The following is a 13,426-nucleotide window of genomic DNA, read 5'->3' on the forward strand; positions in this document are numbered from 1 at the left end:
GCCTGATCGAGAGACAGTAAGGTAAATTTTGAATGGATTGGTTTCAGTTGCCTATGATGTGCGATTCTTGTTCTACTTCCAAACTGAAATGCCTTCTGCCTAGGGTGGCCAGACGAAAGGCACTTCTGGCTCACATTATGAAACCACACCTCCATAGCTCATCCGGCACAAGCGGCCGGACCTCTGTTAGAGACGTGGTACATAATGCGATCCCTCTGTTACTCTCGGAAAAGATGTGAATTAGAGATATAATGATAGAAAGCGATGAGCCAAAAGCAGTATCCATTGCAATTTGCTTAAGTTAAAAGCAGAAGCTCTGCTGAAATTAAGTATTTGTGCCAAAAAATTTGAAAGGTAGGTAAGAAGCAACATGTTAAAATCAAAATTTCTGGCCCCTGCCTACATAAAACCAGGAGGGGCCAGATTGTAACAAAATAGAAGAGTCTTGAGTTAACATCCGGCCTTTTACCTACCCCGGCCAAAAGTATAAAATTGTAAGTGTTAATCTCTATGTAAAGAGTCGTCGAGCTCTATTTCCAGGCCTACCCGGTTCTTAATCGAGGCACTAGCGTGTAGAGGTATGCCGCATTTTCTCTGGATCTCCTTGAACTTTTTGACATCAAAATTATGACTCTTGATCAGTTTCCTCTGCCTCCTGATAAAGAGCCTCTTCATCAGATCTTGGTAAGTCGGATCTCTTGACGTGATCAAGAAGTAGGCATAGCCTATGCCAATGCAAGAAGTTGTTGTGAAGTACGCGAGTGGTTCCACTACGTCCCATGAGAAGTCCCAATATGTTAGCCTGAAAAAGAGCCCGAGCTGTGTCAGGACAACCCCCAGGCCAAACCAGAGAATGCGCCGGACATGCTTATGTGCAAGTACATCAATTTCTTCCTTCTTCTTCTGCAGCTGCTTTAACTCCTCCCACAAGGGGTCATCTTCCGGAGTCAAAGAAAGGGGTACTGCTTTTCGAACTAGCTCCACAACCTGGAAGTTAAGAATGAAATGCAGCGGTGTGAGTCAAGGTAATGTAAGGCTTCTAAACAGATATTGTGTTCGAGAAAGCTCTCGTAACCAGCTCAGATTCTTAATTCATATCCAATGCAAGAATCACATATCAAATCCTATACTTGATCAATTCCAAATCTCTGCATTACACGTGAAAGATGAGATGTCCACACAACTGCCAAGTATTAACATAAAAACTCAAACAATCACACTTGCAATCACGAACAAACAACAGAAGCTAAAAGCAACTAGATTCAACCCCAACAGAATATCGAAATCCTATGCTGTGTTTGGATCGGTAATTTTGGAAGAACTGGAAACCTTCACCGCCATGTAAAACGCAGCAAGCAGTCAAAAAAGGCAGGTTTATGGGATATAACCAATTCTGAAGCACAAACAACAACAACAACAACAACAAAGCCTTTTCCCACTAAGTGGGGTCGGCTATATGAAACCTAGAACGCCATTGCGCTCGGTTCCATGTAGTAGCTAACTTATTTGAGCTGTTTGATGGCGTAATGAAGACCTAACAGGGAAGTAAATAACACGAAATCCAGTGTATCTCCTCCTACAGATGATACATAATTACTTGAAACTTACTAAAGTTCCCATCTCGGAAGATAATCTAAACTTAATTTCCTCTCCCTTCAATTTGGAAGCCAAGAAAACATGCGATCCACACTACTTATTAATCCCGTGATTAGAATTAGTATTTAAAGCAGGCAGTGAAAAACAAACAGCAGAAAAAGTTAAGGGAATTAGAATAACAATTGAAGATAAACATGTCCCAAAAACAAACCCTTTTGCACCCGAGTTCAAACCTCCCTCTTCCGCGTAAATTAGAGTACTTTAGAATATCGTCAATATTTCATTCTGATACACGCTAGAAGAACAATAAGAAGTTGAGGGGAGGAGGTTTCATACCCTATTAGGATGGAGGAGAACCTTGTCCCGGAAGAGGATGATGACGCCGGCCTCGTCGAGAACCCGAGCAAAAGCCGCAGCCTCCTCCGGAGATCTGGCAACCCCAATGCTCTGGCACGCCTCCAGAAGATCAGAATACGGTATTGCCTCTTTCCCTTCTGTCCCAAGCTTTGCCTTCAAAGCCTCCACATTCACCAGCCTCATCATCCTCTTGGCCTCCGAAGACGATATCGTCTCTCCTACTCCTCTACTCAGATCTGCTCCTCCTCCTCCTACTCCGCCACCCCCAACGCCGCTGAAATCACTAGAAGACGACATTCTTCTCCTCGGAATCAGCGCCAGAGACGAAGTTGCAGGAAAATTCAACAACCCACATTCCAGGTTAGCAAAATCCTTGAATCCAAAACAGGGGTTGGCGCCGTTGGGCTTCCCCACCCCCAAATGTCTCACCAACACACCACTGCACCACCTCCACATTCTGCCCACACCTTCAAAACTTCCCACTCACCTCACCTGTCCGTGACTCACAGCTCCCCCTCTCTATCTCTCTGTATAATCCTATTTCCTATTCAAAACTCAAACTTACGCTACCCATGAATCCTTTAGGGAACTGAAGAAATGGGTTTTGGGAAACGAGCGATTTGGAATCGAACGGGGAAAGAAAGGAGCAATCTTTAAGCCATGGGAGGATATCAGAAGAAAAAGAGGGAAACTTGAATAAATAATAGGAGGACAGGAGGCAGAAACGCTGCAGTTTACAGGGCAAAGAAGCAAAAACGGACCGCCAACTCCGTTGGTTCATATGTCTCTCCCAATACCAAAAAGCAGAAGAAAAGAAAATTACTTAAAAGTTGGTTTCCTCTTCATTTTCTCTGTCCTTGGTCGTTGTGGATAAATATAGCACTGGCCAATGGGGCTCTCTCTCTCTCTCTCTCAGATTCTCGGGTTGGATTTTATTATCTCTCTCTTTTTACAAAAAAATAAAATAAAATTCAACAGACGTCGGCACGAACATTCGAATAAGAGATTGTAAAAAAAATCAACTGACTTGACTTAATCACGAATTTTAAAATAAAAAGAGACTATACGGACCAAAAATAGAAGAGGAAAGAGTCCGAATCCCTCTCTCTACCCCTCTTTCTCTCTAAAGATTCAACGTTCCTATTCCAACTAGTAGTCTCCTCGGCCACCATTCTCCTCACACACACATGGCACACTGAAACAGTTTGACTTTTGACTGACCCGAATCGAGTTGGGAATTTGGGAGTTAACAAGGAGTGGGTCAAGGTGGAAAGTTGGGAGCTTTTAGCCTTTCTCTCTCACTTATTTGCCCAGAAGTTTCGTCATTACCGGAATAAAAATTTGAGTACACTATTTTAGTTACGTTGTGCAAATAAAATAATGATACATGAACAAAAATTTATGTAATTTTTTATTTCATTAGCGCATGATGCAAGGAACCGGCTTTCTCTTCCGGGCAATGACTTGCTCTTTTCGTTTTCGGTAGTTTATTGCTAACTTTTTTATTCCTAATATTCTCTTTCTAACCAAAAGAACAGATGTGGTGGCATATATACTGGAGGTGTATTATCCGAATCACATTGTTTATTAAGGTAAGAGTTTTGTTACTTTTGTAGGTTCTTTCTATATATATATTGGGGAATATTGGGGAAGGGGAATCCGAATAGTATCTCAACCTAGTGGACTTTTGCTTTATGGATGAGTAAGAAGGTAGTTCTATAAAAAAAGCATGCGTAATCCTAAATTAAATTAACATTTGACCAGGAAACGAACGGAAAATAATTTCTGCACACGTCTATTTATATCTATCAATTGAGTTTTCTTAGTTTTATTCAATTCAAATGTTAAAAGTAAACAAGTTGTAAATTGAGAGAAAATTGGTGTCTGAAAATCACTCGATATTTGACCCGAAGGTCCCGAACTCTTCGTGAAAAATGGTGCAGTATATGATTTCGTCGGGTCTAGTTTTCGAGTTTAATCTCCAATACTAACCAAAAAATGACATAAAAGTTGATTTGAGAACCAAGGCTTTTGGAATTTCACTGAACTTTGTGACAGAATTTTATGTACCATCAAAAGGGAAGAAGACGTACGACTAATGTACATTGGGGTACATCGAATTCCCGACTCTCGAGATCGAAGGATCACTGACTGTGTTTGGCCTTGGAAACAGTTTTGATCAAACCTTTGGTGATCTTCCAAAACCAAATGAGATTCATTGTAGCCAGCATTGGAGGCACCGGGAGCAAGCTGTAAAATACCAGAGGGAACATTGTCTTGACCTGAAAGAATGCCGAGATTGTAAGTACCGAACTTTTTGCAGGTCAGAATCTTAAGTTGTTCTGTTAACAAGGAAGATGAATGGGTATGCAGAACGAACTCACTTGATCGAAATGGATAAACATGTGGACGAAAAAGTAAATGAACAAAAGAATTCTTGCAACCTGAATGAATTGGTGGAAATAAACCGTTAGACGTAACAAATTATGTCACTTGAGGGAAATGAGGTAAATTAAGTTAAACAGCAGTTCTACACCAGAAGGCAATTGAAAGACATTAACTCATATAACAACGCACGAAGATTAAAAGGAACCAAACGTATTGAGTTAGTTAGACATTACCAGCCACCCCAGGAACAATACTGCGCCATTGAAGACGTACAGGTTAGAGTTCTTCCTACCAGCAACATCCAAGTACCTGAGTATGCAATCGCATGAATCATCAAATAACGACAACCAAGAACATGAGATTTAAGGGATTACCAAATGTTACACTCACCATCTCATGTTTACAAAAGGAGTCGTGCTCTCAGAGAACAGAACCATTAGTATGTAAATCTGGCCTTTTCCACTTAAAAGGGCGAGAAAGATCGAGTACATAGATAGTGCATGATGCAAAACCTAAACAAGATAAAACAGATGAACATCATCGTACCAGTTAATACAGAATTTGACTTGCATTCAAACTTGAACGGTAAGATAACCACCTGAAATTATTAAACCACGATACTGATTCAACTGAGGCGTTAAATACAACTTTTATCTTTACCAAACTTCACCGAGTTAATTTTAGAACCAAAATATATGGTTTAAGGTTTTAATAAAAATAGCCTAGAAGAGATTGTTATGTATATCAAACAGGCAATATCCTTCATCTATGCACTCACATACTCCAGTCCACCTAAAGCAGGAAAATACCAAAAAATCATTCCCAAGTCTGACAGAAAATATCCGAAGGAGATCTGCAATAAGTACCCAATAAAATTAGTTACAATAGTAAGTGTCTGCACCCAGAAAATTGTAAATTACAGTAGGGGCATTTGAAAGTCGCTTATTGATTGAGAAACTGTCATCGTGCATAGAACTGAACATGAAACATGAAGAATAGGAGCTGCAGTTTTTCATACGAACTGAATACTACACTCAAACCAATCTTCCATTAACAGGTTCATGTCAGATTGATTGCATTTAGGCTTAACTTGGGTCAAACAACCCGGCAGATGTAATTGACATAAGATGTTAATGCTCAGTTGCCTAACCCAAGTGCATGTAGGTGTGCACTTGCGCATTTGCAAAAACATGCATATGCAGATCAAAATGTAAAAAATTTCTGCATTAGTGAAAACAATAAAGTACAAGTTTTTTTGGTTTACAATTATCAGTTTAATTTAGCTCAAAGTAATCAATTCGGGTTGTAAAAGGATGTGAAGAAAACTTCACACAAGGATGGTATGGGTAGACACAGAGTCGCAGATGCAAAACGTAAGAGATAATTTAGCTCATTTGTTTTGATGTGCTGCAGAACATGTTTGACAGTCAATGAAACCAACTGTATCAGAAGAGTAATTGACATGTTGCAGCACAGTCAAATTGATTCAAAATTCATAAGCGAAGAGACATAAAATTTTCTGGGAGTGGATAGAAATTAAGCCATGAATGAATGCTTCTTTCTGCATTTGCTTACCCCCAATGTTGTATCTGAAAAGGTAGATCTTCTACTAACGATTGGCTCATCACGATGATCCTCATGAAAAGTATCTGACAACACTACAAGGTAAAAAGATGCAAATGCTACGGCGATAGCATGTACAGTTGAGAACCCCCTGTACAGGAAAGGAGGAAAAAAGAATCAATACTAGTATTCTTGACGAAATTCAAGAGAATTCTTATCCCAAAAAGTAAAAAACAAAATCAAAATCAAGAAACTCAATCTTGGACTCGCAGAAGATATTCACCGGTTATTCCATTCAACTTTTTCTGCTTTGCTGAGTTCGTCATATCCCTCAACGCTGAGAAGGCTAATAAGGCGCGCTAATCTGTAAACCTTCAAGATTGAATTCTCATCAAATTCAAAACTACCAAAAAGAAAGATTATAACTTTTCATAGTTCAGAATATTCATTTTGAGAACACAGAATAGACCAAGAAAACTACAGCGTAACAAAAAGAACCTAGATTTGGAGCCATCAACAGAGAACAACCGGTATTAATCTATCCATTATTAGAACACTCAGATTCAGACTTCCTATCTAAAAGACTCATCCAAAACTTGTTTTTATTTTCATTCTCCATTCCAAATATTGAAACCGCAAATGGCTACTTGGTCTCTTTAAATGTATTCAAAGGTGCATGTTCATGAATCCTGATTTCTTACATAATCCTTGAATAAATGCAACCAAAGTTTAATTTAACAGCCAAACAATGACACTATCAACTTCGGGAAAAGTTAGTTGAATCATTCGATCAAACGCCAAATTTAGGAACTTGTTCAGAAAACTACTAGTGCAAATGGAGTTGAAGGCAATAATAGAAAATTTGAAACCCAAATATTAGTTTCCTTTCGACCACGGAGAATATAGTTCAGCAACTCCGTCAGCTATCAAGCAAAGAGGTTCAAAGAAAAGTTTCAGCCCCACAATAAACAACTAAATTAGAGATTGGAACTTACAATATTGCAGAGAAAGATGCCAAAGAGGACAGATGCCAGCAAGTGAAATTCTTTCTCAGGAACAAGATGGCCAGATGTGGATACTAAACCAAAGGGAAAAGAAAATCCCACCATACTTCTTCCTTGTTGGATTAAACGCTCAGACTGTTCAAAAAATATATTCCAGATCAAACCCTGTTCCGCATACACAATAAAAATGCAAGCAGACTCCTTTTTCTTGATAACAAAGAAACCAATTTGACTCGAAAGATTTCAAATTTCAAAAGATTGGACAAAAAGAAAAGAACCCTTTTGAAAGCAACTTACATTAACTCCAATTCCAAGTTTATAAGCGCTTCTGAACTCAGAAGCAAAAGAAGCAGCAGATTTTCCAGATAGAAATCAAGAGGAAAGACCAGCCAGTCAAACAAAGATCAATAACAACAAAAATGCAAGCAGCCTCAAAAAGCTTTCAACTTTCAAAACAACTTACATTAACTCCAATTCCAAGTTAGTAAGCGCTTTTTAGAACTCAGAAGCAGAAAAACCTTCTTCTGCTTTGTCCAGATAAAAATGAAGAGGAAGGACCAGCCAGTCAAACAAGGATCACAAAATCAAAAAGTATATGTAAAAGAACCATATAATATTCATTGAGTAAGGAACTAAGGATTAAAGGATACCAGAGATTGGCCGAAGAGTCTTGATTGCGGGCGGGGAAGAGCAAAGAGATGAGCAAATGGATATTTTATTTTGGAATGGAATTGTTATTACCACTCTAAAAATCTTATTCTACTTTTTAAATTTTATATATTAGAAGAAGAAAAAAAAATATTTGTGAGGAATGTAAAATGAGATTTTTTTAGTGCTAATAACACTTCTTTTGGAATTTTATGCAATATTTTCTAGTTTTGTGTAGTTTCGTCACCTGTGGTGGGGTTTGATTCTCAAAGCGTAAAACTCTATATATATCACTTCCTTTTGGAATTTTATGCAATATTTTCTAGTTTTGTGTAGTTTCGTCACCTGTGGTGGGGTAGTTTCGTCACCTGTGGTGGGGTTTGATTCTCAAAGCGTAAAACTCTATATATATCACTTCCTTTTGGAATTTTATGCAATATTTTCTAGTTTTGTGTAGTTTCGTCACCTGTGGTGGGGTTTGATTCTCAAAGCATAAAACTCTATATATATATATATATATATATATAATTTGGTTGTCCACATCCAAAGTAGCAAGCAACATAAACGGTTACAGTTAAGCCACGTCAATATTTTATATTGATTTTTTATAAAGATAATGAGACAAAAACAATGTATAAGCGGATGAGATGAGCATTGAAGGGTAGAGAATTCTCCTCTTTTGAGTTTTGAGTCTTTTGACGTTGATGGATTGGAAATTTGTAATGCAGGGTTTATTACATTTATTGACATTATTGTCTTCGTCGCTAGAAAAGTATTTGTCTTTGTTTCCTGTTTGTTACTTTTAGGGCCAAGCTTATTTCACGATATTAGGTTTGGATCATTTTCGAAATGAGTAATGAAGTTTTAGTTTTACACGTAGGTATTTTGATGTTCAATCAGTTTACGTCTTTTGTTAGATTGATTATTTAGTTAACCATTAGTTGTTGACGTAACTGTTAGAAAACCACAACACACACTTACTAACTATTCAAAATATAACACAAGGAGGCTATTTTGTTAGTGAGCCTGACGTCACCATGTCATCAATTTGTCTTACATTACACTTTGGTGTTTTTGACATTTGAATAATTTACGGCTTTTATTAGATTGATCGTCTAGTCAACCATTAACTGTTGACGTAACTGTTAAAAAATTGTCATTCAAACCTAGTAATTTGATTTTTGCTATTTCCAAATGCATTCCACTTGCTTTACCTTAAATGCTAGCATATTTAGGTATTATTTTATTATTTTTAAACCAACAACAATCCAACTTTTATTATTTTTGTTTAAAAAAAACATAAATGAAGAAATAAATTTTGGCATATCGGGTGGCAGTAAAATATTGACAATATGTCAAATTGTCAAGTCAATCATCAAATTAAAATTTAATGTTTTGAATTTGATGTATCATTTGAAGATACTCTAATCATTCAAATTACAACACAATAGGCTATTTTAGAAAGAGTAATGCTAGAGAGACTAAATTTGCAAACTAAATGATGTGACCAATAAGAAATGAGCACGCTTATCAACGTTTAAGTAATAATCTAATTATCAACTTTCATATCATTTAGTTTACAAAATTTAGTCTTCCTAGCATTATTCTACTAAAAAATGAGCCCCATGTCGTCATGTCATATTTCATGTGAAAAATGATTATTGAATTTTTGTATCACGTCGCCATGTCATATTTCATGTGAAAAAATGATTATTAAATTGTTACTCAAAAACATATATTCAGTTTTTCATTTTGAAATAAGAAAGTCTAAGAATGATCGCTCTAACACATACTTCTATTGTCATCAATTAATGCGGACGAGTTTAATTATGCATTAACAATTAGCAGTCACTAATACTTGCGTGGACGACTGCAACTAGCAACCTTTGTTTCCGAAGTAAAATTCATTTTCGGTAATTTCATGAGAAAACTTATTTCCTTTAAGCCATTTATAAGCTCAACATTTTACATGAGTAAATGTTACTCTAAGCTTTTACTCACTCACGAGTCACGTGAATATATTCACATGTAAAGGTAATGGATCACGTGATTAAAGAAACATAAGGTTTCCCATGTGAAAAAATTAAAGTAAAAATTAAAATTTAAGTCTTTTCAAATAACTGAAAACGTTTTTTGTGAAAATACTTTGAGATCAAGATTCACGTACATTTTTATTAAGAATTGGTTTCACAAGCACTCTCATAAAAAGCGTTTTCAATCATTTTAAAAACATTTCAAACGAGTATATTTGAACACTAGCTTGATTTACATGTTTAAACACCAAACGACATTCAAGATTATGGTTTCGACATAAACGTGTGCGACGTCAAATACAAGGTACGCACAAGCTACCATCGACCGGAGAAAGAAGGACGATTTAAGCAAAACATAACATTGCTTATTGTTAAGTACTTGATAGTCCCACAGGTTTGTAATTAGACAGTAACTGGAAGTACAGAACCAAACAACAACCGGAGGTGCACAAACGAACACACACGATATATACAAGCACTCGAGCGAGGGTTATTACTGTTTGTCATTCCGGCATGTCAACTAAAGCAGCGTCTCACTTCTTCGTCATCATCATTATCTAGTAACCACCTTGAATAAAAGCATTCAAGCGGTTCAGCTCCTCCCGGTGCTCACTCACCACAGCACGAACCACGTCACCAATGGACACCATTCCAACCATTTTCCCGTTGTCCATTACTGGAATGTGCCTGATTCGGTTTTCTACGCATAATACATACAAATTTCAAGTTTAAAACAGCTTCCTTGCATGGAAGGAAAATATAACGTAAAGGAACGTTTAAGTTGGAAACTTCTGTAACAAGAAGCAGAAGATAATACCTGTCATGAGTTGCATTGCCCGCAAAACTTTGGTGTCAGGGGTGACAGTGATAAGCTTGTTCTGCAGGCACCGCGTTTTTACATTTTCGATCAGATGTTAAACATTCATGAAACTTCAACAAATGTAAAGGGATGTAAATCCTAGTAAGAGTACAAAGTTTCCTGTAAAAGGAGTACGAATTAGGTATAACAAGTTATACCTCCTCAGTCATGATATCCCCAACTTTTGTTGACTTGGATGATCTTCCCTGAACTATGATCTTCCTGAGATAATCTGAAAATTATCCGCCAAACAGATATACAATTAATTATGGAGAACCCAAATGTACCTTCCGATCATTGTTAGTGCAACGCATTTCATGTAATCAAAATTATAGACAGTGATTATCCCTTCAAACTTTCCCAAATGTTTGCCCAACTATTTATGCTCGCCAAATTTACCATTCTATTTTAGCTTATTGTTCAGCAACAAGTGCATGTATGAGCTCATTCATTCTGCCCGGTGCTTTTCTTCAACCTTTAACTTACGAATTTGTTCCTACTTTCAAGAGTAAAGCTCGATACCGATTGTAGAATAGATTAATAATGAATTTCTATTGGTGTTATCCTTACTCAAAGTGATCTAGACCATTGTTTCCAAAAATAATTCTCAGAAAAACGAAATCGAATCTAAACAAGCTTCCCTAAGGAGCTGCTGAAACACTTGAAATTGAAATGCATAAATTTCTCACAGCTGGCATGTTCCCCTAACAAATTTCAGACTAGAATAATCCAGCTCCCAATGCAAAGACCATTCACATCATGATCTCAAACAAGTGCAGCACGGTATATATCAGTACATTACATAAGCCTACCTCTCTCCGTTATGATTCCTGCAGGAGATTTTTGCTCTCCGGATTTCACAACAACTAAGGCTCCAACATTGTGCTGGGTCATCTGCAAGGGAATTCTTAATTATTTATGACTTAAATCCTTCATGCCAAAGATTGTAAAATCATTGCACGAACACGAACTTTCATAAAGCTCGAATATGCTTACCGACTTAACAGCATCATAAACAGAGTCATCGGTTGTGCACCAGAGCCAGGAACCATCAGCACCTTTACCTTTTGCATTCAAGACATCTGCAATTCTGGTGCTTTCAAAACCATGCTCTTCTATGCGGGTACTGGCAGGCGTAGCAGACTCAAAACGTGAAAACGCAACAGGCTGGAGCAGGGGATTCACAAGACGGATGTGTCTCAAAACTCCATTTTTCACAATGCTTCCGTGTGATGTAAAAGTTTTGAGTACCCCTTGCATTTTACCTGTCTGAAGAGACAGGTTACATTCATAAACAACATAACATTAATTTGCCTCAACGGATGAATGATTTCCGTCATAATGAAGTACTCTATTTAATTAGTATCAATCAGCATAGTATTTGGTTCGTTTTATATTCGTCTATTGGCCTTACTTTCTCAGCTTTGCATCGTAATACATAAAACACTTAAGATCTCATACTCCCATGATACAGCTACAGCTAACCCTTCATGAACAAAATATTCAAGGAAAATTATAATAACATACGGTAGTTTTCTTGGAAGCCAAACACACCACAAATGGAACTGCGTCCTGCAACATATACCAAAATAAGCACTTTTCAAATTACTTATTTATTAAGCACTTTACAGTTTCAAGGTTGTAGTAGTTAATCTAAAGTCTATAGTTTGATGAATTTGGTTAGAAGCAAGCTTTACTTTTAAAAACAAATTTCTAAAACTCCCATAAGAACTCAATTCAATCAAGACTTTCTTTTTTCAATAGAAAGACTTGACAAAGTCAAAATCTTCACAAAGTGCTTTTGACAAACTGATAAAAAGAGAGATCCAAAATTTTCCATCTCCAAATTAATAAATGAATAAATCCCATGATAGAAGTTTCCCCTAAAAAATACCAGCTTGCAGTACAAAGTGCACAAGAGTTCATATACATATATATATATATTATGTATATGTATATATCAAATACACACTTGATTCGATCAAATTAAGTCACTCACTTCAGAACCCAAAATTTAATTTCCTTCAAAAAATATAAAAAATGAAAAGAAACTTGAAATCTTTTGATCTATCACAGTAAAGTTTCAGTCTTGACTGAGTGAAAAGAACTACAGAAATGATCAATCAATCATTTATTTCAGCCATGGAAGTTAACGATAAGATTTGGTAAGCTAGCAAAAGCTTGAAGAAGAAGAAGAAGAAGAAGAAGGTGGAGTTAGAGAGAGAAAATTACCAAAGAGGAGAATGAGAGAGAGGGGCAGCTGCAAATTTTCTTCGGGCTTTCAGATAGAGATGAAGAGACCCATCTCAAGACCTAGTTTTTTGACTTCTTATGCCACCTGAAGCTGCTCAGGCATTGGGTGCTGGGTAATGGGTATTTTAACGGCGTTTGTAATGGATAAATTAAAAGATCTCTCCGACACGCGTCTGAAAAGACGCAAATCCGAAATCATCTAACGGTGGTTCTTTTTTAGGACGAAACTAACGGTTACTGTCTTTTTTTAAATTCTTTTTTTTTTACTTTTTTTTTTTTTTAACGATCTTATCTAAACTAAATAAGAGAGAAGTTTAATCTGATAATAATAATGAGATTGTAATAATGTGATTCGTCTTTAGCGAAAAATTGAACTTAAGACTTTTTGTTTACGAGTGAAAAAGAATATCACGAGACTGTAGTATTAAGTGGCTTTTTAAACTTATTTGTTTTTGTTTTTTTCAACCAAAACATAGTTCTCACCTTACTAAACTTGTGAAATTCGCACTTTAATACTCTTACTTTTTTCTTCTAACTTTCATACATAAAGTTACTTTTTTGTTACAGATTCATATTTTTATTAATTTTCCCATCAAGCACAACTGATGATGTGGCATTGTGGGCTCAACGTGGACATGTGAAACATTCTTATTTTACTACTCTCAACTCAAGTATCATGAAATTCACACTTTGCTATCCTGAGTTCTTTCATCTCACTTCCACTC

At 36.7% G+C, this 13,426-nt stretch overlaps 3 protein-coding genes across 15 annotated transcripts; all 3 read right to left on the reverse strand.

The window, feature by feature from the left end:
- Positions 1 to 265: 265 nt before the first annotated feature.
- Positions 266 to 2,803, reverse strand: LOC137715188 (calcium uniporter protein 1, mitochondrial). Its single transcript, XM_068454427.2, has 2 exons — positions 1,933 to 2,803; positions 266 to 987 (listed from the first exon to the last, which is right to left on the reverse strand). The coding sequence occupies exons 1-2, from the start codon at positions 2,407 to 2,409 to the stop codon at positions 502 to 504; spliced, it is 963 nt and encodes a 320-aa protein (XP_068310528.2). The 5' UTR covers positions 2,410 to 2,803; the 3' UTR covers positions 266 to 501.
- Positions 847 to 7,682, reverse strand: LOC137715189 (uncharacterized). 10 transcript variants are annotated; one of them, XR_015961034.1, is made up of 12 exons: positions 7,559 to 7,682; positions 7,372 to 7,432; positions 7,206 to 7,236; positions 6,900 to 7,043; positions 6,188 to 6,276; positions 5,917 to 6,055; positions 5,120 to 5,194; positions 4,732 to 4,853; positions 4,575 to 4,650; positions 4,338 to 4,397; positions 4,047 to 4,235; positions 847 to 987 (listed from the first exon to the last, which is right to left on the reverse strand). XR_015961034.1 is itself a non-coding variant. In XM_088691615.1 (11 exons), the coding sequence occupies exons 4-11, from the start codon at positions 7,011 to 7,013 to the stop codon at positions 4,098 to 4,100; spliced, it is 813 nt and encodes a 270-aa protein (XP_088547741.1). In that variant the 5' UTR covers positions 7,014 to 7,043; positions 7,206 to 7,236; positions 7,372 to 7,432; positions 7,559 to 7,682; the 3' UTR covers positions 3,968 to 4,097. The 10 variants fall into 10 exon arrangements, 9 of the variants coding, with proteins under 9 accessions (XP_088547741.1, XP_088547743.1, XP_068310531.1 ...); XM_088691615.1 differs by lacking the exon at positions 847 to 987 and having other exon boundaries at positions 3,968 to 4,235; XM_088691617.1 differs by lacking the exon at positions 847 to 987 and having other exon boundaries at positions 3,968 to 4,235; positions 7,372 to 7,435; positions 7,559 to 7,593.
- A 2,250-nt stretch (positions 7,683 to 9,932) lies between these two features.
- On the reverse strand, positions 9,933 to 12,820 carry LOC137715040 (CBS domain-containing protein CBSX3, mitochondrial). Of its 4 annotated transcripts, none has more exons than XM_068454255.2 (7): positions 12,681 to 12,820; positions 11,976 to 12,020; positions 11,445 to 11,713; positions 11,261 to 11,342; positions 10,607 to 10,680; positions 10,407 to 10,467; positions 9,933 to 10,289 (listed from the first exon to the last, which is right to left on the reverse strand). In XM_068454255.2, exons 3-7 carry the CDS (start codon positions 11,706 to 11,708, stop codon positions 10,147 to 10,149), a joined length of 624 nt encoding a protein of 207 aa, XP_068310356.1. In that variant the 5' UTR covers positions 11,709 to 11,713; positions 11,976 to 12,020; positions 12,681 to 12,820; the 3' UTR covers positions 9,933 to 10,146. The 4 variants fall into 4 exon arrangements, with proteins under 4 accessions (XP_068310356.1, XP_068310354.1, XP_068310355.1 ...); XM_068454253.2 differs by having other exon boundaries at positions 11,445 to 11,717; XM_068454254.2 differs by lacking the exon at positions 11,976 to 12,020 and having other exon boundaries at positions 11,445 to 11,717; positions 12,681 to 12,814.
- Positions 12,821 to 13,426: the final 606 nt, after the last annotated feature.

This window comes from Pyrus communis, chromosome 3 (genome assembly GCF_041283825.1).
Source record: "Pyrus communis isolate YQ-2024b chromosome 3, ASM4128382v1, whole genome shotgun sequence".
Lineage (NCBI taxonomy): Eukaryota > Viridiplantae > Streptophyta > Magnoliopsida > Rosales > Rosaceae > Pyrus > Pyrus communis.

Bases quoted from the DNA above. Each gene is read 5' to 3' on its own strand.
- LOC137715188 (XM_068454427.2), bottom strand. From the start codon at position 2,409: ATGTGGAGGTGGTGCAGTGGTGTGTTGGTGAGACATTTGGGGGTGGGG. The intron at 988-1,932 runs GTATGAAACCTC...CTTAACTTCCAG, and splicing joins TTCTCCTCCATCCTAATAGG to GTTGTGGAGCTAGTTCGAAA.
- LOC137715189 (XM_068454430.2), bottom strand. From the start codon at position 7,013: ATGGTGGGATTTTCTTTTCCCTTTGGTTTAGTATCCACATCTGGCCAT. The intron at 6,277-6,899 runs GTAAGTTCCAAT...TCAATCTTGAAG, and splicing joins GCATCTTTCTCTGCAATATT to GTTTACAGATTAGCGCGCCT. The intron at 4,651-4,731 runs GTGAGTGTAACA...TTGCATACTCAG, and splicing joins CCTTTTGTAAACATGAGATG to GTACTTGGATGTTGCTGGTA.
- LOC137715040 (XM_068454255.2), bottom strand. From the start codon at position 11,708: ATGCAAGGGGTACTCAAAACTTTTACATCACACGGAAGCATTGTGAAA. The intron at 11,343-11,444 runs GTAAGCATATTC...ATTCCCTTGCAG, and splicing joins TTTATGATGCTGTTAAGTCG to ATGACCCAGCACAATGTTGG. The intron at 10,681-11,260 runs GTAGGCTTATGT...GATAATTTTCAG, and splicing joins AGGAATCATAACGGAGAGAG to ATTATCTCAGGAAGATCATA.